At 37.0% G+C, this 25,287-nt stretch overlaps 2 protein-coding genes across 3 annotated transcripts; both read right to left on the bottom strand.

Annotated features, from left to right (window-relative positions):
* Positions 1–553: 553 nt before the first annotated feature.
* LOC136265396 (gamma-aminobutyric acid type B receptor subunit 1-like) lies at positions 554–8,353 on the bottom strand. Of its 2 annotated transcripts, XM_066060229.1 has the most exons (15): positions 8,095–8,353; positions 5,711–5,854; positions 5,353–5,526; positions 3,257–3,358; positions 3,137–3,202; positions 2,889–3,083; positions 2,595–2,840; positions 2,474–2,540; positions 2,353–2,424; positions 2,153–2,300; positions 1,949–2,084; positions 1,790–1,897; positions 1,608–1,733; positions 1,219–1,560; positions 554–1,171 (listed from the first exon to the last, which is right to left on the bottom strand). In XM_066060229.1, exons 1-15 carry the CDS (start codon positions 8,350–8,352, stop codon positions 668–670), a joined length of 2,688 nt encoding a protein of 895 aa, XP_065916301.1. In that variant the 5' UTR covers position 8,353; the 3' UTR covers positions 554–667. The 2 variants fall into 2 exon arrangements, with proteins under 2 accessions (XP_065916301.1, XP_065916302.1); XM_066060230.1 differs by lacking the exon at positions 554–1,171 and having other exon boundaries at positions 1,363–1,541.
* A 2,394-nt stretch (positions 8,354–10,747) lies between these two features.
* LOC136265404 (gamma-aminobutyric acid type B receptor subunit 1-like) lies at positions 10,748–21,967 on the bottom strand. The gene is made up of 15 exons (XM_066060247.1): positions 21,671–21,967; positions 20,453–20,596; positions 19,967–20,137; positions 18,736–18,846; positions 18,611–18,685; positions 18,316–18,513; positions 18,014–18,262; positions 17,556–17,625; positions 16,303–16,410; positions 16,102–16,246; positions 15,638–15,773; positions 15,477–15,584; positions 15,289–15,414; positions 11,206–11,547; positions 10,748–11,148 (listed from the first exon to the last, which is right to left on the bottom strand). The coding sequence occupies exons 1-15, from the start codon at positions 21,935–21,937 to the stop codon at positions 10,861–10,863; spliced, it is 2,538 nt and encodes an 845-aa protein (XP_065916319.1). The 5' UTR covers positions 21,938–21,967; the 3' UTR covers positions 10,748–10,860.
* Positions 21,968–25,287: the final 3,320 nt, after the last annotated feature.

The following is a 25,287-nucleotide window of genomic DNA, read 5'->3' as shown; positions in this document are numbered from 1 at the left end:
TATGCCTAGCAAAAATCTTACATCCATATAATAATATATCGTATCAACATTAATTACAATGACAGGATCAGCAACATTGTATCTTCAGACCACTCATACATAAGCCACACACCTTCAGGCAACATGATACAGTCCAGTCATGTACTGTAAACATTGAATATCATGTAGCTAATGTTGTTGAAGCAATATACTCGGAGCGATAACATCACTAAATACACAAGAAGTATATATCCTGCCCTGTTGTTGTTTTGGAGGAGGTACCCAACAAAATTAAATGCAGTGATGTCAAAATTGCACACTGCTGTTCTATATATATGGTGCACCATCCTAGTCAATGTTAGGGAGTTGCGTAAAGCCGCTGGTATAGCTGCTAGAGCACCTGAGACATAAAATTAACTTTGTGCAACCTTGTTTGCTTGTATATTGTGACCTTGAAGGCTAAAACTGCTAATTTATTGGTCATAATATTATATAAACTATAGCTGTTTTGAAGCAATGCAATAATTTGCTGTGTATGTTGCAAACATATTAATACCATGTTTACTGCCATTAGTCTAAGTCTTATCTTAAATATATACAGAGATATGTGGAGATATATATTAAACAGATATGTAGCTAGATACATGCCATAAACTAGGATTAAAAATATAAACAAATAGGGCCATCCTTAAACTGCAGTGCTTTTGTAAGTAGTGATGAGCTTTGGTAAAGTGGGCTCTTCCAGAAGTTCTAGGTATAGCTCACTGCAAAACATATCCGAGCCTTTCACGCTCACTTGATCAGAAATTACAGTAATTTGCGGCAATTGTTTTTGGGAAGTATTCACTTGTTGGTCAGTAGCCTCAGCTTCAAAGTCAGACACTTCTTCATGTATGGGTGAGAACATGACTTCTCGTTTGGGCACAAAAGGACTGGCAGTAGTAGCATCGGTGTTATGAGAGCAACTTAGTTTTGGGTCTGATGCGATGCTGACATCTGAAAATCGTCTCCCAGCCAAGTAGGCTGTTAATGATGACCGTCTTTCTGAGAGGACACTAACAGAGGAGCCTCTTCTCCCAGGCAGTGAAGAAGAAGATAAACGTCCACCATAAAATGGATTGCTAGCTACAGATAAATAGTGAGACAACCTTGTTTTCTCAACAGTAAACGATCCACGATACACTCTGTAGATCTGTAACAATGAATATCATTATAATTATATGATGAAGAAGTGTGTACCTTTGGAATAAACAACAAATAGATCATCGGAAACATCCACAGACAATCATGAAGTGTGGTCACCAATAATACTCCTTCTTGAACTTCATTCAATTTCAAAATTACCAAAATAGCTTGACAAAGAGAGGACAACAGGACAGCCAGTATTGTTGTCAGGTTGATCACAGCTGACTCATGGTACTTGTGATATTTATTATACTTGGGAACATGTTTCTGCGTCTCATAAGCCACTGACATACTCAACAAGGCTAGTATGCAATTTTGACTATAAGAAAGTGCTAAGAATACAAACTCGTTTGGTCCTCTACATTCAGAATAAATCTCTTCAGTGGAAAAGTCATCCTATAGGAGCACATGAGATGTATCAGCATTACAAAATATTTTCAAACCTCATTAATGGTTGTATCAGTTCGTAGTTTTAATGGAAAAGCTGCACCTTGAATGATTCGGATCAGTAAGGTGGGTGCTGTTATGACTGCCACCATCAGAAACAAGTGTTTGTCTAACAAGTATTTCTGTACAGTTGACAACACATGTAACCACAAACTATTGTAAACATCAAAGTGCTTACTCGGTGAACCATTCTCTTATTAAAGAAGACTTTGTATAGCCTCCAAACTTTAGCAAATAGCGCACCAAATGCAACTACAAATGCCAGTTCATTAGTCCATGTCCTTGCCTATGTGAGGACTGTATATAGTTGTATAATACAATCAGTGGTTTAACTTACATTACAAATTGTTGTAGTGACAACTTCAGACATATCATCATCTAGTTTAACAATATGTAGGAGGGTACCAACAAATCCTACCAAAACTGCTACTAAAATTAGTGAATTGAGTCGGTAACTGCTCCGCTTCACTACCCTAAAAGTAATTATAAACATCTTTTCAGTAATGTTGGTAATATAGTGATATCTAACAACACAACTTACGGGTGCTGGTTATAATAGAGGTTAAAGATGAAGAAGAATATTGCTGACAATATCCCAATAGAAGACATAACACCAGCTATTACACACTCTGCTAAACTACTTGTTATAACTGATGGAATAGGAGCATCTCTGGGAGGTGATGTACCACCTAAAGTGTCGGTAGTTAGTCAACACACTCATCATATACCAGTATACATTACCTTGCCATTGTAAAATGTCCAATGAGAAGTTAGCATTTGCATTGTACTGTAGCACTGGCATGGCAACACCACCTATATATTATAAACAATGTTTTAAGCATGTTAGTAAACATGATATTACCTCTATACTGGCGTATCTCTACTGAAGGGAACACTCTACTACCATTCTCTTCTAGAGAGACATGTCCCTGTGATGAGACAAGTTTAAGTGACGGCTGCTATTCCTATAACTATGGACTAACCGATATTCCCTCAAATGACACATTAGTAACAGCTTCAGTGAACACATTTGCCATTTCAACTGAATCATAAGTGAAGTCTTCCAGTCTTCCCAACCCTCTATCTTCCAGTATTGATATGGATGAGTTTAAGGCAAGAGCAATGGTCCATATTGCATCATACACATATCCATAGTTGAGAAATATATCTGTTGTAACTGGTCCTAATTCATTTTTTGTCTCTAAATCATCTTTAAACTGAGCTACATTCTGAGAAGATATTTCAGATCAATAAGAAATAGAATGATAAACTCATACCTTATCAGACACTAATAACCGAGATTCATTACTGTCAAGCACACTGTCACCAAGGCCTCCCAAAGTGTGCTCCAAATATGTCATCATTTCTTCGGCAGTGCAGTCAGTCCCATCCACAGCAGCCCACCAGTTAGCTCTGAACCAACCAGGAATGAACCAGACAAAATCTGGACCTGCTAACCGTTTTTTAATAACCTAAACACAAACAGTGTATATAATTCACAATCAAAACAATAATTTTTACTCACAGTACACCAGAACTTGATGGCCACACTGTGGGGTATCCAAGCTATGATGATCCTGGCATTGACTTTCTGTGATCAACCATTGATTCACTATACAGTACTGTTGATGTGTAATATACTCACCTTGACCTGGTCAAGAACAATAGTAGGATCAGTAGTAAAGCTAGCAGACATCAACACTCGCATATTATTAGCTTTTAACGTTGTAACTGTGTGTTGCTGCACCTAATAGTAATAATAAAATGTTAATAATACATGCAGAGATAAAGTACTGATGGTCATGACTTATGAATACATCTCCTAGTTTGATGATCATGTAAATTTTTGTGATAAGTGTAAAGTAGTAGCATCTTCAATTGCCTGAATTTTTATACTTTTCCTTTCTATGTACATATTTTTTTACTGTAACAATTGAAGTTTAATATTATCAGCATAATTATGTGCCCCAATTTACTAAGAGGTACGTATATTATGTGTATTTTTGCACATTGTACTACACCAATTAAGATATACTGGTGTCAATGCAATCAATCATCATACCTCACCAGTGACTTTTTAAAGTTGATTTTCACCATGTATGCAGCTATAAATAGTTATCTCCGGAATACAAATAGGGGCGATCTAGAGGAGGGGCTATTGGGGCTGAAGCCATCCCCCCTTCACTTGGACTTTACTTGATAAATATGCTGAACTTTTGACTTAGCATAGTTATAATAGTACAAAATACCCACCTTATAAAAGAAATTATCACTGGATTTGTGCTAAAGGTTATACAACAAGGGTCCGAATCACTGGGATCAGCATTGGAGGTGCACAAAATTGAGATACTCTAATAGAGCAGTCACCTGACTACTATTCTAGAACATTCAGCTGATATATAATAGTTGGTTCTGCTATAGAATTTATCCATATCTGTCTGCACCTAAAGATGTCTCTATACATACTAGTGCTGTATGATAATCGTGAATAATTGATTTTTTGTAAAAATTCATTATCATTATCGCAAAAATTTTTATTATTGCATTATCGTGATAATAGAAAATTTCCGGATACTTCTGTAAACTACATGTGGCCAACCTGAAATGAGAAATTTTACAATTCCAGGTATAATTCTAATGAATACTTTCAATTTTTTTGTCATGATACTGGTTTCCAGATATACAGGTAGCTATAAAGCAAGCACAATTGCATAATAAGTGACACAGGGAAAATTTATTTATATAGTATTACGTGTGCAGTCAAGTGTCGTGACAATCGTGACAATTGTGATAATCAGGTACATTATCACAATAATAAAATTTTCATTATCGCACACCCCTAATACATACAATGATGTGCACTGATCTATTTAAAGGCCTTCATTAATAATTGATTCATCTATTTGTACAATCATTACGTATGGCAATACATGCCACCGAAAATGCTCTCAGATTCAATCTCATATCATTCAAATTTCAAACTTTTCCATTTCCAATTACATTATTATTCTAACATGCACCTGTTGTTGTGCAATTGTAAGAGGGTGTTGGTTGTGTAAACTATTTCATTAACAAATACTGCAGAGCTATACCTAATCTAAAGGGCAGTACATAAAATATTTATAGGCAAATTATAAGCATTTGTATGTGGAAATGTCTCCAACTTGCAGTATTTTAGCATCTACTTTTCAAAAATTTCCTGGGGTGGCATACCCTAGACCACCCTAGTTCCAGCATGCAAATCATGCTGGGAGGTGCGCTTTGTATACCTTCACATGAGACATTAGTACCTTGAGTTAGCCCCCTCCCTCTTTTTAAATCCTAAATCCACAATTGACAAATATACCATCCAAAAATTTGGGCATTTCCAAAGGCCTTTTCAATCTGGTAGCAGTGCTAGGAGTGGTGGGTGAGTAACTTATAGGAAAAGAAATGGAAGGAAAAGCTTCCAGGCTCAGCTTGAAACCAGTGGAGGTTCTCTATATCCACCAAGAACACTTGTGACAGTCCCTGAGAGTGTCCACTGCTACATTTCAAAAGTCACAGAGTAGTATCAGAGCAGCAGATCACTGACCAAATATTTACACATACAGGGCTCAAAAACATAGCCGGGCACACCAAAGCAGACCCATGCAGCAGAGTGGCAGAAGGATAACTAATAGCCTAGTTAAAATGCATTTTGTGAAACCGAGACCTTTTGCAAACCAGGTCTTGTATAATAGACTGTATAGATGTGCTTACATTAATATTGAAGTCATCATCATGTGATATCACTGCAACTCTCTTCCACTGTAATTGCTTGATCAGTGCAACGTATCCATCAGCTACTTGTTCTGTTAGTGGTACCATCCGATAAAATCTTGGATATCTGTGTCTCTCTCGTGCAAACTTTGAGTCAGACGCAGTGTAGGCCACCTATCATAAGGAAAACAAGTATGGAGAACAGTGATAACTACATAGTACTAAATGTATAACTTTACAATTTGATACCTCAATTGTATTGAGATTGTGATTGAATGACAAACCACATAAACCACAAGACCATTATTGTGTCTTATAATAGTATTTCATAATGAAAAGAATGAGATACAACACTCACTTGTGTAATGTTTAAATGTCTCTCGGCAATTTCTCCCATCACAAAAGAAGCCCCAGAACAAGCAGTTCCAAGGATCATTAGTTTAGTTGGTTGTGATGGATCAGTTTGTTGGATGAGGTGGTACACTGCTGGGATCGATGAACACTGTACAAAAGTGATATATAATTAACATACTATCCTCGAATATACTAGTAACTGCTATGGGCTATATGATAGCTATTAAATGTCTGCAAAACTATCTCAGGCCCACATGTCAGGATTATGATGGACATGTTGGTTGTGAATACAAGACCATACACAGTACCCGGCATTGATAACTGGAAATGCTTCTGTCACACAATTATGAGAAATAACAAATCATGCAATATTAACTTTAATATAAGAAAGATCAAATGGTTTATTAAGATGGTGCAACACATTATTAGGAGGCCATGTACATGTACAGATCATCAAGTGATTCATTACACTAGGGAATACTGTACTAAATTTTCAACATTTTAAAATGACATAGCAAATGACTTCCACTCTTCCAGGACATATGGATGGCATATGACGCAATACAGTCCACAGAACAAAACAATGAAGTAAATGAATGTGCCCAAAATGATACCAAAATTGCAATAACTTACAGAGAATAACAGAGCTAGATGCTAACAACTCCCACACTGTGCCACAGACACCAGCACAACAAATGGCTATGATGTCATATGTGGTCTATACTCTGATAGATATATATATATAGCTAAACAGTGCTTGACCTTGTGGGAATACTGACATTCTTTTAAGACATATATACACGTATACCATATGACCTGGTTGTTTATTATTTTCAAGGAATGTTCACTCCAGCCACCAAATAAGACTGGCAACTGTGTACGAGTCCAGTGTTACATATACAAAAAGGTATCCTTACCTAATTTACAATCCTTGCCTTACCATTGTTCATATATTTAAAATGAAAGACTAGAATGCTTTTACTTAATCGTTTATTGCTAGAAATTATGATTGCACTAGATGGCTAGTTGAGATCCACTGTTTTGCTATGATTTATTTCTGTTGTTACACTGAAGACTAAATGGGACCAAGCACTGGAGGCAATGTGCTTAATTGTTCTCCAATAGAGTGATTTCTACCACACATTGGAGACCACATCAGTTCATTATTACTGTGTGTTTTGACTGTATTTTGTTTCTGTCTATAGTCCCTGCTGTGTCACATTTTTCTTATAAATTATGACAGAGATGTCTACTATAGTTAAAATTAATGCTGTTGGTCCTACCAAGACTTCAGAATATTTGAACACTTTGTCCCATAACAATTCAAGTATTGATGGACTGCAGTACATGTGTGAACTGTATAAGCAGTGAACAATGAACATCAGCTAATGTAGTTTATGTGGTTTGTAATGGAATTACATGGTCCCACTACAACAATGGCAGTATGTAGTTAGAAAGTACAAGATGTGCGTTAATTAATTGATAATAAGATCCAAACATTGTTGAGGATCACTCCCTAGAGAACACACCTTCATTTTGTAGTACTAGACCATACAATTTAATATACTTAATGCACAGACTAGCTATTGCTGGGATTATTTTATACATTCAATAGTTTCAGTGTCAAGATTGTGACTCTCTGCTTTATTGTTGTTATATTCTTATTACTGCTTTACAGTGCCTAGCATTGAAGGTCTACAGCAACTTGTGCTTCAGCCTTTCAGTTACCTAACCTAACCTAATACACAGGACTTAAACACATTGATGTTACTTAAAATGGCTAATAACATGAGACGGACCAAAAAAATCCCAGGAATCAAACTGCAGGCCACCCAATTACTATAGTCAGACGCCACACTCAGTCTCCTCCAGGAGGGATGAATTTTCTTCCTTTAACCTAAGTATTAATTTTAGCCCTTTTGTGACCATGCCAGTACTGTTATAGTGGGCAGTAGTTCTCAGCTATCATGGGTAACCAGTACGTAGCTACACATTGTATGTGAACTTTCAGTAGCTGCATGCATGTATCAGCAGTTGTGTGAACATGTGATATGGCCCCAGATCGAGCTATAGACAAAACACTTTAGCTGCAGCTAAATAGAAATGGAACACAAATCAGTTCAATGTGAGTGATGCGTACAGATAGCCAGGCTCAAGCCGGTTGCCAACTTCCACACATACAGTAAGTTGAGAAAGCTGTTATTGAAGGGGGTGTGGCAATTCAATGCTGGAAAACCCGTTATTGCTCAGCCTAGCTGGACTCACTTTTCAGTTGCGGCTAAAAGAATTTATAGCATACGGATAGACGGGCCAAAGACCCCGACCGTCACTGTACTGCAGGCTGTGTAGCTGAATGACACGGCGTAGCTACGTAGCTATACAACTTACTGCGGAGTTAGCATAGTCGACGACTAGTCGATATCCTGGTAGTAGGTCACATCTCTCATTGATCTCCTCTAGAGCTAACTTCATAATGGGTATTCTGTCTATCCCATCACAATTATCCACTCTAATACCTCTAGTATCGTTACTGGCAGTACAGGGGAAAAATCCGATTATGTGAATATCAGTTGATTCATTTCTTCCACAAGGATCGTCCAAAGCACTAGCTAAACACCAGGTAGCGAGCAAAAACAGCACACGCATTCCAATGTTGCAGCCGTAACAATTAGTCTGGCAGCCTTCCTAAACGTGTGTTAAATCTAAACCAACCACTTCCGTTTTGTAGTGATCAGGTTTTTACGAGCGGAATCCGTGGGGAGTCGCTGTGTGTGTGGATATAGCAATTACTATATTACTGCGGTTTTCTAAGTTCTTGCAATGCAAAGCGTCATGCGTTATTATTGTGTCAGTATGCGCAGTTCTTTAACTACACCTGTAATGTTCTGAGGCTGTCGATTTGTATGCGTAGGCATGCTTGAAGTCCTGTGAGGCAGTAGTCGTCACTGAAAATCCACTGTTGAACAACCGCGCACGTACATACTTGTATAGCGCATGACGCTTCGCATTGCAAGAACTTGGAAAACCGCAGTATCTATGGTGTGTGTGTGTGCGTGCGTGTGTGTACGTGCGTGCGTGCGTGCGTGCGTGCGTGCGTGTGTGCGTGCGTGTGTGTACGTACGTACGTACGTACGTGTGTGTGTGTGTGTGTGTGTGTGTGTGTGTGTGTACGTGCCGTGTGTGTGTGTACATGCGTGTGTGTGTGTACGTGTATGTACGTGTACGTGCGTGTGTGTGTGTGTGTACGTGCCGTGTGTGTGTGTACGTGCATGCGTGTGTGTACGTGTACGTGCGTGTGTGTGCATGCGCGTGTGTGTGTACGTGCGTGTGTGTACTTGTGTGTGCGTGCGTGCGTGCGTGCGTGCGTGCGTTCGTGCGTGCAATAGCTGCATGAACAGACAAGTCCTAAAGTGCTTTATCAGTCACAACAGGGAAAGCTTGAGTGATAGATAAATAAAAATCACAGAATCATTGCTAGATCTGAACACCCACACACTTTTTAAGGTGCAGTGAGGCCAGGCTGGGTTTGAAAAATTAAAGTAGACAATTCATAATGATTCATCAAATTTGTTATCATCAGGCTGATGTTTTGTTGTGAAGCAATCCCCCAGTGCAATTTTTGTATATCTACTGATCTAATTGGGAGTAGGCTCTTAGCACCCACTGCTAGTATTCATAATAACACATTCATCCTGTATGAAATAAGGAACCATACTGTAATTATCACATAAACTGAAACAGTATCACAAATCAAAAGGTCCAAACATGGTCGTCACTGGTGTTTGATAATTTTTGCAATTGCTTGCTCATAGTTACTGACTTGTGGTTTGTTCCAATTTACTTATAACCAGCTACTTGTTAAGGTAGTCTCAGCCCATTGTACTGTACTGAGTACATGTAAAGTCACTGCTTGTTGTACCTGATATAAATGGGTTAGACTACATAACAATGTTAAGCTTAGTGAACCTTGTTACGGTCTAGCGGGTGTTAGGGTGGTCAGTGAATTATTGTGTGTAGCAGACATAAGCTAATAAGATTTTTAATTAGAGCCACGTAGCTATAGCTATCCTCAAATATTGTTGTCATTGACAGTTGGAATTTCTATGTTCTTTCTTGTCAACAAAACCATCACTTGATGCCAAGGTTTCATATAATGAGTATTATATGGCATTGTTTAAAGTCAGCATTGTTTAACTTATACAATAGTGAGTACATCAGAGACCTCATTTGTGCACATAACAATCTTATGGGTTCACTAAATGTCGGGTGTGTGTTATGCATGTGCCATTAAGAAGATCAAGTTACCTTCATTACATCATCATCCATTAAGGACTAGCTCTTGTGTGGTTTAGGTTCATAATGATCATCACTTAATTATTGTAATTATAGTTTGATTAACTATAATAAATATTTCACAGCTGCAGTTTTATGAAAATCATGTTGTCTCTTGTGGAAAAGAGGATCTGTTCCACAGATGCATGACATCCTTGTTTATTCAGTTGACTGTACAATCAGTTAAAAGACAACAGTATTATTATCTATGTCAATGGAAGAAGTCAAAGCATATATCGTCTGGTCTATTGATAGATAGTATAGTTACTATATATACATGTTCTATAGCCACCCCACTGAAATCAAAACTACAGTTTACATGTGGTATAAGTGATAAATAAACAGTGGTAGTTTACATGTGGTCAACAATAGTAAATGATCTGACATCCCATAAATGACTAATGTTTTTGTAACAATGTTGCTTGCTTTTGTGTCAGGAATGTGTGTGGTGTACTCAGTCAGTAATCAATATATCTTCAGTATGACGGCACCCACACATTGTTGTTGAAATGATCACTTTGACAAATGTGTTATGAATATTGTAGAGTGCACAGCATGCATGCCTTATGGCTGTAGTATCATCCCTTGTTGTAAGTCATTTCTGCTTAATATAGCAAGCAATCAATTATGTTGAATCCTATAATGTATATATGTACACATGCAACTGGGAACAAGACCTACTGATAATAGACCGCACAAGGTAACTGCATGACTGTAATGTATTTTACATATCTTTAGTACAAAATGTAAAATTAATTGTGTTGGCTACACTGCATGTGTTACTGATACATACGTACATGTACAGTTTGGAATGTGCAGTTACTAAACTGTAGTAATTTTATAATAATGCCAAAAAGGCAACTCATTTTCAGTCTGAATGATATGATCTGGTGATTTATCTAGCCCATCAATTTGGTCCTCTGATTTTGGTCTTGTGTCGGAGCTGTTGTCATCCTGTAATACTTCAACACTGGGTGACTTGTCCTCCGCTATTATTGTATTTCTTCTTAAAGAGTATCTTCTGGCAAAGAAAGATGTCGAAGAGTACACTAAACTAGTAACAGAGACTCGTCTCATTTGCTGTGGTGAGTGGCGGAACACTCTATAAACCTACAAGTAAAAATGTAAGCTGCATACTTATATGGACAATGTTAATATTTGTCATACCTTAGGAATAAACAACAAATAGATCATTGGAAACATCCACAGACAATCACGAAGTGTAATCACTAATAATACTCCTTCTTGAATTTGATTTATACGAAGAATGATCACAACAACTTGACAAATAGAGGACAACAGGACAGCTAGTATTGTTGTCAGGTTGATTACAGCTGACTCATGATATTTGTGATATTTTCCAAACTTTGGAATATGTTTCTGTGTCTGGTAAGCTACTATTACACTGACGATTGCTAGTAGGCCATTTTTAGTGTAATAAAGGGGTAGAAATATGAACTCGTGTTCTTCACGACATTCAGAGTATATTTCCTTTGTTGAAATGTGATCCTACAATGAAAACATCAGTAACTATGATATACATACAACAGAAACAGAAAATCAATGTATCAAGGTATATTCATAGCCAAAATGTCTGATGCAAGAGTGTTGTATGTGAATGTAACTATTTTGTGGTTGATGATGTATTGTAGTGTGACAGTTACATCATTAATGAATAAAGTAAATCACAGACACTTGCATTGCTAAACTGATGTGCACCAATGTTATATTTCATTTAGAACATAAAATTCAATCTTATTCTACATTTGGGATGACAGGAAAGGCATTCCCTTCACCTCAATGAATGTTTGTTAGATATATGGTTACTAAGTAGTTCTGTGTACTGGATTGTAAGTATGGCAATTTGACCAGTGGTCCCTGAGAATTTGGTCATGAATGGGTTTAAAATTCCTTGGGTTTGAGAGAAGTTAGTAGTGTAAGTTGCTAAATAAATGTAAAGCTAAAACTGTCCTTCCTTGCAGAGGCAACAGCAGAGACAATACAATACATAAACAAAATAACTACAAAAAACAAACAACAGTAAACACAACACTAGACAACAAATAACTATTATACAGTTAATCTGGTTCATCCATTGCAAACAAGACTAACAAAACTATTAAAATGGCATCTGGTAATGGTATCATGAAGGGAAGCCAGTGCACTGTTCCACCAATAGAATGTATTATTCAGAGGCTTTAGCCTTCTCACAGGTCCCTGGTGGGATAGCATTCACACACTATGTCTAACGAAACACTGTGAGAAGGTAAGATTGCATTAATTTTGGAGACACAAAAAATGGCTTAACCTTGTATGATAATGAGTTTGGTTTACATGTATGATCTCAGGGATTATCAGACAAGCATTTCTATTTTGAGTTACAGCAGACATTGTGATGATTGTTGAGTTAGAGAGGGACCCCAGAGCAAAATATAGGTGAGAAAAGATAAGAAAATCAATTAATAGTTTAGAGCTTTCAGAGTCCACTTGTGTCAAATGCTACCAATAGGTTGCTACAAAATTATTTTTAAAAAACAAGTGTAAAGAAAAAGTTACGGCAAGGAGGAAACAAGGAAGATTGCCTACACCTGCAGATATACTAGTGAACATGATCCCTAATCAAGCTTAAAATCCTAATATTTCCTTATACTGGTTTGTTTACTTTTTTCTTAACATTGCTATGACTGGTGAACCCATACATACCGCATCAAAAGAAAGAATAGCACCAGAGTTAATGTTTTCATCTGAACTCACGCCTTAGCTATCAATAATATTACTGACTTGAAAAGTGAACGACTATTCCACTTTACTTTCAGCTATATGTTCAACCCATTACACAGCGTTACAAACAAAGAATGCCTCTGTAATCATCCAGTCACCATGGGAAATCCACCCATTTACAAACAGGTAGCCATGCATCGTGTTACTGCAAATTGACACTTTGGGAAGTCGAGCAAAAAGAAATGGGACACAAAGGAGGATAAAGGTAAGTACATGATGTGTACATTTTACATACTGCAGTATGCCAAAAAGCTCATCTAGGGATGAAGCAATGTTGAAAAGTTAAAAAAATCAAGCCTGTAGCCTTAGCCAATATCGAGTTACACTTGTCTGAAGGCATCAGTAGCATTACCATAAAAAATAATCAGGCAGTTAGTCAGGCAGTAGAAAAAAAGTTGTAGCTACCTATTGGAAGCAATTAGGATCATACTGAAGGCACGTCTGGACTTGGTTATACCTAACCAATACTGCCAAGGCACCAGGATGGTATTGTGGAGCTGGTTTTTGGGTGATATTTTTGGCTAGAAAAAACCAAACCTCCATGATCCCTAATTTACAGTACTATTGTACTGTATGATTATTCAGCACAATTTTCTACTGACTAACTAAATACCTGATGCCTTCAGACAAACATAACTCGATAACAGTTAAGGTTGAATTAGACATCACTTTGGCTTGGCCTGTGCTTTTTGGCATACTGCAGTACGTACGATGCATGCATTGTAGGCTACAGTGCATACATCATGGACATAGCGCATGATGGCTTCTCTACATTTGCAATGGGAACCATCCATATTTTCTGTACTGAAGAGGGGCTTCTTGTATTATTCTTTTCTTGTAATGCAGTGAACATAGCTGAAAATGAAGCACATAATGGTAACTTCACTTTTCTGTAATTGGTAGATGAAAACATTAAAATTAATCTGGTGTCATCTTTCTTTTGATATGGTACTGGTTCGCCAGTCATAATGTTGTAAACAAAGATAATTATAGGGATTTCAGTTTGATTAGGGATCAAGGGAGTAAAAAGGGTGACTGGTTTGCCAGTCATCTACTAGTGGACATAGACTGAACTAGGGAATATCCACTAGTTATAGATGACCTCCTTGTTTCACTATACATTTTATGTCTGTAAATTAGGCTTGAGCCAATTAAGCTTTTGAGCAGTGCTAAAAAATCCAGCCTATTATGCTCAAAATTATGCTTTCAAATGCTCTAGAGTTGGGTGTTATATTATAGTAAATCCTGACTGCTCTATTAGAGTAAGTGACTACCCTATTAGAGTATCTCGATTTTATTTCTGACGTACGTATGAATAATCAGCAAAGAAACAACAACATTGCACATTTTTGGTATAACGTATTTTTGCTGTATTTTTGGTGCACGCATTGTGCATTAATTAAAAATCTTGAAAATCATCCTATTATGCTGGGATAATGCTTGGTGCTTTTGCTAGCCTATTATACTCAAAATTATGCCAGAATAATTGGCACAAGCCTATCTGTAATCGCTAATCAGACTTTATTATTTTTGTATTTTAAAATTCCTAGTTAAAGTATTTTTTATCGCAGCATGTTGTAGGGTCAGCAGTGTGTAGCCCAAGAAACCACCTGTGTGGTATTTTTAACAGAAACAACATTTTTATACATGCAGAGTAACTTCTCTAAATATACAACTGAAAGTCCCTGATGGGTTGGGTAGTTCACGTGACAAATTTGGATTAAATTGCTATAGCCATTCTTACAATAAAAATTATACATAATAATAATAATAATAATTGATAATTCTTTGCTTTTCTGTGCATCATTTCAAGCACATCTTTATTCTTATACCTTCCAAATTGGCAGTCAAATAAATTGCTGATTCTGTCACAGTTAACTTATTGGAATAATATGTTAACTACTTTGTGGCTAATTAAATAAAATGAAGCAAATGGAACAGCTACAAAGTCGTAGATTGAGATACTCTAATAGAACAGTCATGATTATAAAAGTAACATGTGTTTGAACCAGGGGGCTCCACACTTGCTGTAACTGCTGAGCTACTGCTGCAATCTATCTCACTTATTAGATAAAAAACATAATCAAACAACTGTTCTTATAGAGTGCAAATTGTGCAATTGATTGTTGCATTAGAGTGGTACATTCATAAAGGTATTAATAACCAGTTTATACCATAACACAGTTAAGCTGTAACCCTTAATAGTTTCTCATCCACTTTTGTAAATAGCTAGGGTAGACTATTCTGAGTGGTGTGAGCTACCTAATTAAGCTATCTAGTACTAAGAACACAGTATACATTCTCCTGAGTGTTGGAGGATAATTGGCCTTTATAGGAATTAAAGGTAAATGAAACCAATGTCATGTTAACATGAAGGCTACACTTTTTCACAGCTTAACTGTTGTCAGTATAGATTATCTAAGTTCTGAACTGTCAAATACTCTAATAGAACACACAGCAGCTTTTTACCTCACTAGTTTTTGTGGAGCTTTGCCATGTCAGTGGAAATGCTGCAGATTGAACAATCAACAACAACAAAGTTGGTGATACTATGACTGCTACCATCAGAAAGAGATAACTATCAGATAGATATTTCTGTGTAGCAATAAATGATGGTAAGTTGGCATAGCTACATAACAAAATGAACGCACACTTACATAATGAGTCAAGTTCTTGTTGAAGAATAACTTGTACAGCCTCCAAACCTTAGTAAACAGTGCACTAAAAGCGAGGACAAATGCTAAATGACTAGCCCAGTTTCTTGCCTGTGTACATGAACTAGTTAAACAATTTTTTTAAAATCAGTGATTCAACTTACATTACAAATAGTTGTAGTGACAACTTCAGACATATCATCATCTAGCTTAATAACATGTAGGAGGGTACCAACAAACCCTACAAACACTGCTATTAAAATGAATGAGTTTAGCTGGTAACTGCTCCGCTTTACAACCCTAGTGATAAATAGGTAGTGGTGATATGCATCCTTAGAAATTTAGAATAGGTTTTTTTTATGTGACAATAACATACAGCTAACAGTAGTATTCTGTGATATTCATGCGCGGGTGTATTTAATGGGGTACAGGGTACAATAGAACTCTCTACAGGACCTTTTAGCAAAGGACTCTGTATAGTTAGCCTCTCTCACAATGTCTGTGATAATTGCCTCTACTTGTAAACTGTGTCTTTGAAAAGGACAACCTTAAGGTAATTCTAATGTACAGAGCAAAGCACTGCAATTACAATACAATTCCTGTCTTCAAATATTAAATAATGACTTACAAGTTCTTGTTAAAATAGACGTTAAAAGCAAAGAAGAAGATTGTTGATAATATTCCAATAGAAGACACAACACCAGCTATCACACATTCTGTTAAACTGCTCATAATCATAACTGGAGTGGGACCATCAATGGGCTTAGTACCTCCTAAGAAGATGACACAATGTTATAGTGGCATACATACATACACAGTTGTTCAGTACCTTGCCACTCCAATGATTCCGACTCATTTATTTTACTAAGTTTATCATCCGTCACTGATGGGTCAAATATCATCACTGGATGTATACCATCCGGATGTGTTGTGTTAACTGAAATGATTAAGAGCATGTAGACATCAGCTAATACATGCAATTGCATTATTTAGTTATTGTGATTAGGTTGTGGTAACTGAGCCTTCTTGGGTTGAATACTACACAAAAATTATTCCAAGGTGAAATGCTGGCAACCACTGTAATAGAACATATTATTGGTAGTAAAATTTCATTGAAAATAAACATGTCAAATTTTGAGAACAGTGGATTTTAGAAATAAATTGGTGGACAATTGTACAAACACACACACTACACACACACTACACACACACACACACACACTACACACACCACTACACACACACACACACTACACACACACACACACACACACCACACACACTACACACACACACTACACACACACACACACACTACACACACACACACACACTACACACACACTACACACACACTACACACACACACGCACACGCACACGCACACACCCACACGCACACACCCACACGCACACACACACACACACACACACACACATACACACACATACTCACACTACACACACACACTATACACACACACACACGCACACACACACACACGCACACACACACACACGCACACACACGCACACACACACACACACACACACACACACACACACACACACACACACACATACTCACACTACACACACACACAAAAATCCAAAAGCAAAACCATTAGCTGATACGTACATTACAATGCGTGGCATACTCAAATGCAATTAGCTAATGCACAAACTTTATTTATTGTGTTAATTAGGCAAATGGAATGGTGAAGCCATCAGACACCAACAGTGATCACAAATACATCATAATGAATTAATCTTGCCAGTTTCTGTCACTGTGTTGAGATGTGTATTATTAATAGATGATTTCCTGGAAGGAAGTATGTTGTGATAGGCAGAAACATTACTGAGTTTATTGTTTTCAACAATCTGGTTAAACTTAAGGCAGATGAACAGACAGACAGACAGAGACAGACAAGCATGCATTACACTACGAACACACAAAGGCCTGCACACTACACACACACCACACACACATATATACACACTACACACACCACACACACACATATACACCTACACACCACATACACACATATATATATACACACTACACAATACACATAGCTACCTCTGTACTGAAATATTTGCAGGGAGGGATTTTTTCTGTTTCCATTTGTTTCATTAAATGACACTGTACCCTGTAAAAGCATACACATCATATTTGTTGTTACGGCAACAGAATACAACCACAAACACCAGTGGGGTACTCAGGTGGACTATTAATATCACAGTATACTGACTGTCACATTAATTACTTTCCTGTGATTATTGTTACTATAGATAATAAATGTCCTCACTGGAGGTTAGGGTTAGAAACTTGCACTCTTTAAACTCATATAGCTTGCACAATTACATATATTTGACATTCTCTCATGTTAGTGACATATGATGCAAGCAATGAATGTAAAAGTAATTGGAATTCTGAGTATGGTCTATTAACAAATAACTATATTATCAGTAATTCATTAGTTAAGGAGACCAATAGTCATCAAACAACACGTGTATGCATACAACACTGGTACTAACCGATATTCCTTGAAATGACACATTTGCAACAGCTTCAGTGAACACATTTGCCATTTCAGTTGAATTATAAGTGAAGTCTTCCAGTCTTCCCAACTTTCTATCTTCCAGTATTGATATGGATGAGTTTAAGGCAAGAGCAATGGTCCACATTGCATCATACACATATCCGGTAGTTAACAACACATCAGTTTTAATGTTCCCCAATTCCTTCTCCTTCTTTGATAGATCTTCCATAAATTGTGACACATTCTGTAGACACAAAACACTTCTATGAGGTAATTTTGTGCTGAAAAATGCTTTACCTTGTTTGATGTTTCTAATAATATCCTTGAGCGATTTCTTGTGTGCTCACTATTTCCTCTAAACCCTAAGGAGTGCTCTAGAGCATTTCTCATTTTTTCAGGGGGACACTCTGTGTCAGTGACATTCCACCAGTCAGAGTTAAACCATCCAGGAAAGAGCCACACAAAATCTGGTCCAGTTAGTTTGCTTAGAATGGCCTAAAATACACACCACATCAGTTAAATGATTAATAGTGCCACTACTTGGACACACTGGCACACTTTCCTAAGTACATTACACAATGTTAATAGCTACCTTGCACCAAAACTTTCTGAAGTTTTTAGGTGAAGAGGGAGATATCCAGGCTATGATTATTCTGGCATTGACTTGCTACATAACACACATCATTCATACCAATACCCTATTGTTGTGATGGTCACCTTAATTTGTCTGGTGACTAGCTCAAGTTCAACTTCATCATTAGCAAAACAAGTATCCAGTATGACATCTATCGACTCCTTTTTTAGAACTTGTACAGTGCGGCTATTGAGCTATTCAGAGGGTAACAATTGTCACAATAAACAGACTGATGTTGACATGTTCGGCGTGCGTTGCAAATATATTATGTGTTGTGAATTGTCTTGACATCACGAGCTAGCCAGTAATTTGAGTAGTTAACATCAAGGAAGCATAAAAAATTTAGGGGGGCCATAGCAGGTGTGAAATGAAAATTGTGCAACATGATATATCAAAGTTAAGATGGCATGTGTCCCATAATACTATCAGCATTCACATAACAAATATCATATTAAGAGATTTGCTACCATCACAACACCAAACTCCTCCACTACACTAGGCACAAACTTAAATGTAATTTAACGTGTTATAAAAAAACATTGTGATATTATGATCTAGAGCTACAAAGCATATATGCATGTTAATACATGTGAGCTTTCTAGTATGAACTTGGGAGCAATAAGCTGTTAATCTAGTTGGTCAGTCATCCCCCATGTAAAATATACCACCATCACCCTATCACTTCCTCCACTCCTTACTTCTTAAATTATAATACTGTACTCCCACTGGTCCACTCCTTACTCAATATACTTCCCTACTAATAATGGGCAGAATAAACGCTAGCATGATGAGGAAACAAGTCAACTCATATGATAAACAGCATCTAACTGTGGCTGAATAATCACACACCCAACACACAGAGCAAATTCATTAAAAAGACTTTTGCAAGCTAAATCCATCTGTTATATAATTTCATCTGTCTTGCTGCATACATGGACTGATAGATCATGCTTATAATCGCTCAGTATGATCACCAGTAGTCAGTGGTGTGTAAAATTATTGTCTAACTACATGTACCCACACACATACACACATGAAACGTGGACACGTGTATTAAAAATATTTTGACATGACAAGTGATGCTCAAATTTACATTTGAATATGTCACGTTTAATAATTGCCTACATGATAATACTAAAAAGGATCTGTCCACTTAGCTACCTACATGTATAATATTACTGTCACAAGTTTGTTCATACTGGTATCAGCACTTATTAATTGCTAAATTAAAGGTGACCGACTATTCAGATAGCAATAGTAGAAATACAAGTAAGCTTCCCTCTAGGAAATGAATATCTACACAACATTACCTACCACTTTTGTAAAATCATCGATGGATGATATTACTGCAACTTTTTTCCAGCCCTGGTTCTTAATCAGTGCAGCATATCCATTAGCAAATTCCATAGAAATTGGTATCATTCGATAAAATCTGGGGTATTTTGTTCTATTCTCAAATGATGAAGATGAAGCTGTATAGGAGACCTGTTAACATGGATACATAATAATTACAGGAACAAGCCAACCACATTGTTTATACATGCATTCCAGAGAGATATTTGATCCTACACATACCAGCACAGAGGAAGTTAGTATTAGAATATAAAGAAACTCCTTCTTCTAAGAACTATATAGTAATCAACAGGAAGATAAATGGTGACTCATAACATTTGAATCTCTACTGTGTGAACATGTACACATAGCCACTAGCTATGACCATTATATAGAAAATGGTTCTCTATTAACAGCATACCACAGTGAGTCAGAGTGTTTGTGTGTCATACACTATTCAGCCCTTACTTGTGTAATGTTTAAGCGCCTCTCAGCAATTTCTCCCATAATTGTGCTAGCTGTAGAACAAGCAGTTCCAAGGATCATTAGTTTAGCTGGTTGTGATGGATCAGTTTGTTGGACAAGATGATACACTGGTGGAATTGATGAACACTACAGATGCAGCAATACCATAATAATCATGACATCTGGTAAAGGTGATTATTTAAATTACATAGCAATTCATACAAAGGAAGCCACATAGTTTACATAAAACACAACTTTAATAATATTATGGTAAATAATTGCTATCATTTTGTACAGTACACCCAAACATTGTGAGTACTATGCTAATTACCAAAGAAGATCAGTAGATCATTACTATACAAAGTCAGCTTGCATTTCAATAGACATCACAGAACATCACATACCTAATGTTGGGATAGTTAGACATTCTTCTACATCCAAGCGCACTATAACTGTTTCCTAAACTTTGTACATGCACAGTAAGTAGATTACCAACTAGTTAGAGATCACATGAGGTGTGTAGATAGCAGAAGATATTGGAACCTGATGGAACATAGTGGCGAAAGGCAAGAATCATCACAGCAAGCAGACAGACATATACCACACCAGTTAGGGCAAGAGTTTTTAAATATTATGAACTCTTGGTTAGGATAACTCATATTTCCACAAGTATAACATGACAGAATGCTTTCGTAGTCATACTCAAATTTGTACTATCCAGCTACTGAAACCCTGCGCTGCAGCAAGTTAGAATTTTAACACTAAAACTATGTTGAATGCAGAAAACAACTTAGTAATTTTTGTTCCCAGCTGTGCCTTTGCCAGCTATGACAACACTACAATATAAAGACATTCACTTTACAAGCAATTGACAGCTAGTAACGGGTCACTGATTCTACACATTTGCAAGGTATGCACTCGTACGTTACACATAATAACAATTGTGAAGTGTTATTTTATCACCACTAGCAACAGTTTAAGAAACATGCATGAGTCTTGAGATGTGTCCTCTGGGCTGTAGGTGTGCAGGTACGTACGTTATTATTTGTATAGCATATAAGCTATTGTAGCTTGCAAGTTAGTAGTCTTGCCCACGTGAGGAAGCATGGAAGTGGTGAAAATGTTTAGCTACAAATAACAAAGCTGATAGTTACTCTGATTCATCCGTGCCAGTATTATGATAATCACTCAGTATAGTTACTGCCCTGCACGTGCACTTACTGCGGAGTTAGCATAGTCGACGACTAGTCGATATCCTGGTAGTAGGTCACATCTCTCATTGATCTCCTCTAGAGCTAACTTCATAATGGGTATTCTGTCTATCCCATCACAATTATCCGCAGGAGTCCTTCTTGCGGTATCGTTACTGGCAGTACAGGGGAAAAAGCCAATAATGTGAATTTCGATCGATTCATTTCTTCCACAAGGATCGTCTGAAGCACCAACTAAACAACAGACAAGAGATAGCAGTAGATACTTTGGATCCATAGTTAGCCTTCCTCGCTAAAACAATGACACTTGGCGGGACACTCAGCTGGTATTAAATATACTGGCGGCCAGCGCTGACGTCACAAACGTGTGTCATGCTTAATTTTTTTTTAACACGTGCTGTAGCATCCTGAACTGAGTACTGTATTGTAGCCATGCTGGGGGGGAGGGTGGATTTTTATGTTACAGTAACTAGATAGCTGAAATATATGTTATATATAATGATCATTACTAGATAATAACTATGTATGCACCTGGTGATGGCACATCAAAGTATGTATCAGCACCGTTAAATGATTTTAAAGGCTGAATAGTCATGTAATTGATCATGAAATAAATCCAAATTAGAGAGTCTTCACTGACAACTAGATACATATATCATATATAGAGATACATCATTTGGCTCCTATCCTCCCTTTATCCTGTGATTCATTTAATCCTTTATATTGTCAATCAGTATTATCGTAAGCTATTCTTTCTTGTCAAGGGAAACTCATACACTAGTGCAGTATACACCCACACACAGTTACACAAAGGATACACATAATATACAACCATTACAAAATCGTAAGCAAAATAAGACACATCCCTCATTGTGTAGATTGTATATAGTGTGTGAGTTGAAACAATCTCTCACCATCTGGGACTTTGAATGTGTGTCATTTAGTGTCAACTGTATTCAGATGTTTCATGTAACTGCATTTTACTAGTCACAGCTACTGACTTGCATCATGTAGATCCTTGACCATATGCATGGTCTTTAAAGTCATTCTCAGGTGTGTAACATGCTGCAACAGGCTGGCATGTTTATAGTTGATAATCCTACCATTATCCTACTTCCAGCTGTTCAACAATGCATACACAGTCAGTAGCCATCAATTTCCTGATGACACTGGCATGGGTAGCTAGTTCCTCTAGATAGATAAAATTCTTCAAGTTCCAGCCTGCTTTTAATGTACTGGGACAGAACAGCATCCCAAAAAATAGTATCCTGTTGCTAACCAAACATGACTGACACATTTGTATATGTATTGAGACAGTGAGATGAAGTGCCTTGTTAGAAACTCACCTGGAGACTCAGGATTTTCAGAGAGCACTTGTCACAATTGCACTTATGTAACAACACATGTGTCAGTAGTATACTGGACATAGTATTGAATCTTCAAGGAAATGTCCATAACTGAAACCAGTCCCATATCCAGAATGAAATGTTTCAAGTGGTAAAGTGTAGGCTCTATGTTTCTTGAGAAATTTACTTGTAGAAAATCTGGAGGAAATATACCAGTCACTGAAGGAAATAGCTAACAGTGTGGGTTACATTGACTAATCAACTAACTGTCTAAAATAAACCTGATAATGACAACAGTCAGCGTAGTTGGTATGCTGAGTTATAAGAATTTAAGAACATATATTATTACAAATATATGCTCTTTAGTGGTCATGTTCCAGTCAATATGGTCATGGCTCTTCATGTCGCATTTCCATTGTAGGTTTCATTTATCATTCTCATACTCAAGAAAGAGTGTATATAATGCTAAATCCATGCACACATCATACCTATAGCTTATTTAGTTTGGCACACTAATCCTACAAACTCTGCGTATTACACACGTGTGCTTATCATTCTATTATGGTGACATCTGGAGATTTATGCATGCACAACATGTACAGTATATACCCTTAATGTGTTTGGCACCTGCTAGTCTGCTACATATATCTTGAGGGCTGTATATATTATGATACATGCCAAGTAGCCATACTGTATGTTATAACAAGTCAGTGTTATGTTACACATTTCACAAGCAGCATTAATGAGGTTTTAAAATAAATATGTGTAGTCTTAAACTTGAATGCTGTTACAACAGTACAACTAATGTCTCACTACAATGGCCTCATTCCTACAATACAGTGTAGATGTTGTATACATACCACAAAAAGTGGACAGTAGCCATCAGGTCTGAACTTCATAATTTATTATACATTGTGCTACAAGCAGAGCTTTGGCCAGGAATGAAAAACATTAACTCCTATCAGAGGTGAATAGTAAACTACGCACATTCTAAACGTGTCATGGAAATTGCAGCATGATTAGGTACTAGCTAGGGCTGAAGTGACGTGATTGGGAAATTTTGCTTGTAGGATGCAACATATCACGATTATGATAACTACCATGATGTTATGGCTTTAATTTGCATGCATTAGTAGCATCAAATAAGCACACCTTCAAATTCAAGTGTTAAAACAAGCTAAAATTGTGTACAACTGTTAAACACATGTATGACAGTATAATATACAAAGTAGGCTAAGTGCTTACAACTATATTGCTAGATATTTCTGCTGCAGCAACTCATCAGGTGATAGATTAAGTGGACACTGTAGCTAGGGTTAACTACATGGCTTCACAAACAAAATATGTGATAATTGTAATACGTATTCCAAGTACTATGAATACAGTATTAACCAACATGATGGATACACTCAATTAATTTTTGTCATTTTATGTTGGCTCATTTTACAGGAGGCTATGAATAGCTACATGTACAAAAAGAGATGGAGTACTTATTTAGCATCATCCATGAAACTAACTAAATGACTTAATAATTCCATCAGATATAGGCCAGTCAGATGTTGTGTTCATAATACTGTTTGCATCTACCAGTTATATATCACAAGTACACAAAAAATTTGGAATTCTCAACTAGAGTAGGGACCATAGCACATTGATAAAAAGTGCTGAAACAAGCTGGAGTAGTGCAAGATATTAAATCACAGTAAAACAATAAGAAGTGTTATATCCCTACTGTGAATCTCCATTATGTTATCTTGAGCACAGTAGGGATATAACACCTTTTTTCAATGTGCAATGGTCCCTACTCCAGTTGAAAACTGCAACTTTTTGTGTATTTCTTTGTTAACTTTTTAAATTATGACTGGTGGACCCATGCATACTGCATCAAAAGAAAAAAAACAGTGTCGCGTGCCCCAACTACCAATTACCGTCTGAAAAGTGAAGTATCCAATACGCTTCGTTGTCAGCTGTTACACAGCATTACAAATCAAGAACTGTTCAAAAAGCACCTCTGCAATCAAAGTAGCCACTATGAAAAATACGGACAATTTCTGTTACAAAGGGAAGCCATCATGCAAATCGACACCTTTCATTGTCAGTCAAGATAAATGGGACACAAAGGAGGACACCGGTAAGTCTATGAAGAATGCATTGTATGTACTGCGGTATGCCAAAAGGCACATGTCCGGCTGAAGCAATGTCGTACAGTGAAAAAATCAAGCCTGTAGCCTTAGCTGTTATTGAGTTGCACTTGTCTGAAGGAATCATCAGCCAGCCAGTA

Source organism: Dysidea avara, chromosome 9 (genome assembly GCF_963678975.1).
Source record: "Dysidea avara chromosome 9, odDysAvar1.4, whole genome shotgun sequence".
NCBI classification, from domain to species: Eukaryota; Metazoa; Porifera; class Demospongiae; order Dictyoceratida; family Dysideidae; genus Dysidea; species Dysidea avara.
The sequence above is the reverse complement of the archived record's forward strand: the minus strand, read 5'-3'. Positions and strand labels throughout refer to the sequence as shown.